The 1,387-nt window shown below is 41.9% G+C and overlaps 1 protein-coding gene across 1 annotated transcript in view; it reads left to right on the forward strand.

The window, feature by feature from the left end:
- Nucleotides 1–1,387, forward strand: part of CHCHD2 (coiled-coil-helix-coiled-coil-helix domain containing 2) — a 16,430-nt gene extending 15,043 nt beyond the window's left edge. The window contains exons 5-6 of the mRNA XM_011968752.1: nucleotides 4–112; nucleotides 1,105–1,387. Coding sequence (XP_011824142.1) covers nucleotides 4–112; nucleotides 1,105–1,115 — 120 coding nt within the window. The 3' untranslated portion in view covers nucleotides 1,116–1,387. The remainder of the gene's footprint in view (nucleotides 1–3; nucleotides 113–1,104) is intronic.

Consider the following 1,387-nt stretch of genomic DNA (forward strand, 5'->3'; position numbering starts at 1 on the left):
CAGCCTTGCTTCTATGAGATCAAACAGTTTCTGGAGTGTGCCCAGAACCAGGGTGACATCAAGCTCTGTGAGGGTTTCAATGAGGTGCTGAAACAGTGCCGACTTGCAAACGGTAGGTGATTTGTCCAATTTACATCTGCTTAATTCACAGTGGAATTCCTGGATCCTGTAAAACTTAGGGGAATCTATGTTTAATAAATTAATAAATTAGACAAGACTTTGTTGAAATTTCTCTAGAATTAACTCCTAACAACTGGGCCAGAGGTTTCTAGTCATTTTTGTTAGTCATTTTCTGAGTTTTCTTCCTCCTTTAGAAGGTATAGGCCAGGCGCAGTGGCTCACACTTGTAATCCCAGCACTTTGGGAAGCCAAGACGGGTGGATCACCTGATGTCGGGAGTTTGAGACTAGCCTCGCCAACATGGCAAAACCCTCTGTACTAAATATACAAAAATTAGCTGGGTGTGGTGGCAGGCACCTGTAATCCCAGCTACTCAGGAGGCTGAGGCAGGAGAATCCCTTAAACCCAGGAGGCAGAGGTTGCAGTGAGCCAAGATCCCGCCACTGCACTCCAGCCTGGGCAACAGTACAAGACTCCGTCTCAAATTTAAAAGAAAAAAAAGAAGAAGGTATAAATCAGTATGCCAGATCTTACTGTGATTACTGGATGTGAGTGACTTCCTATCTTTAAGGCCGTGGATATAAAATTAGATTCTGTTGTCACCAGAATCCGGGAATAGACGAAAAGACTGATACCTGGTATCTGTACCTCATTGAGTGAAAGGAGTTAATTAAGTTCCTCAGGGGAACTCTTGAGATTGAGGGTGTGTTGTTAGTCGTAGGATGCCTTCAGTAGCTTACAAACAAAACCATAAACTTGGTGGAAACTCTGGAAGGTCAAGATGGGAGGATTGCTCGAGTCTAGGAGTTCGAGACCAGCCTAGGCAACATAGCAAGACATCATCTCTATATTTTATCCCCCCCCAAAAAAAAAAAAAAGGCCATAGCCTTGACCTTTTGTCGCTGCTTTCATAATTTGGAAGTCTTCTGTTTTGTTGAGTATACGAAGCCAGCACTCTTCTAACTTAATCTTTTCTGTTTGCAGGATTGGCCTAATCAAGAAGTTCAACCTGGAGAGATGGAAAATCAGCTCTCATACCTTAAGTTAATTTAGTGTAAAAATAGAATTGATAGTGAAGGTATAAAGTGTAACCATCAGTTAAACCTCTCCTGTCATTCCTAGCTTCCTTGCTTCAGAACTGAAATGGAAGGGGGTGTGTTCCTACTCTGTAGAATTTGGGACTGGGCAAAATGTGTTACCTCCTTAAACTAGCTGTTATGATTTTATTCTTTGTGAGTTAATTAGAATAAAGTCATTTTCTTCCAAG

This window comes from Mandrillus leucophaeus, unplaced genomic scaffold (genome assembly GCF_000951045.1).
Source record: "Mandrillus leucophaeus isolate KB7577 unplaced genomic scaffold, Mleu.le_1.0 Scaffold859, whole genome shotgun sequence".
Classification (NCBI taxonomy): domain Eukaryota; kingdom Metazoa; phylum Chordata; class Mammalia; order Primates; family Cercopithecidae; genus Mandrillus; species Mandrillus leucophaeus.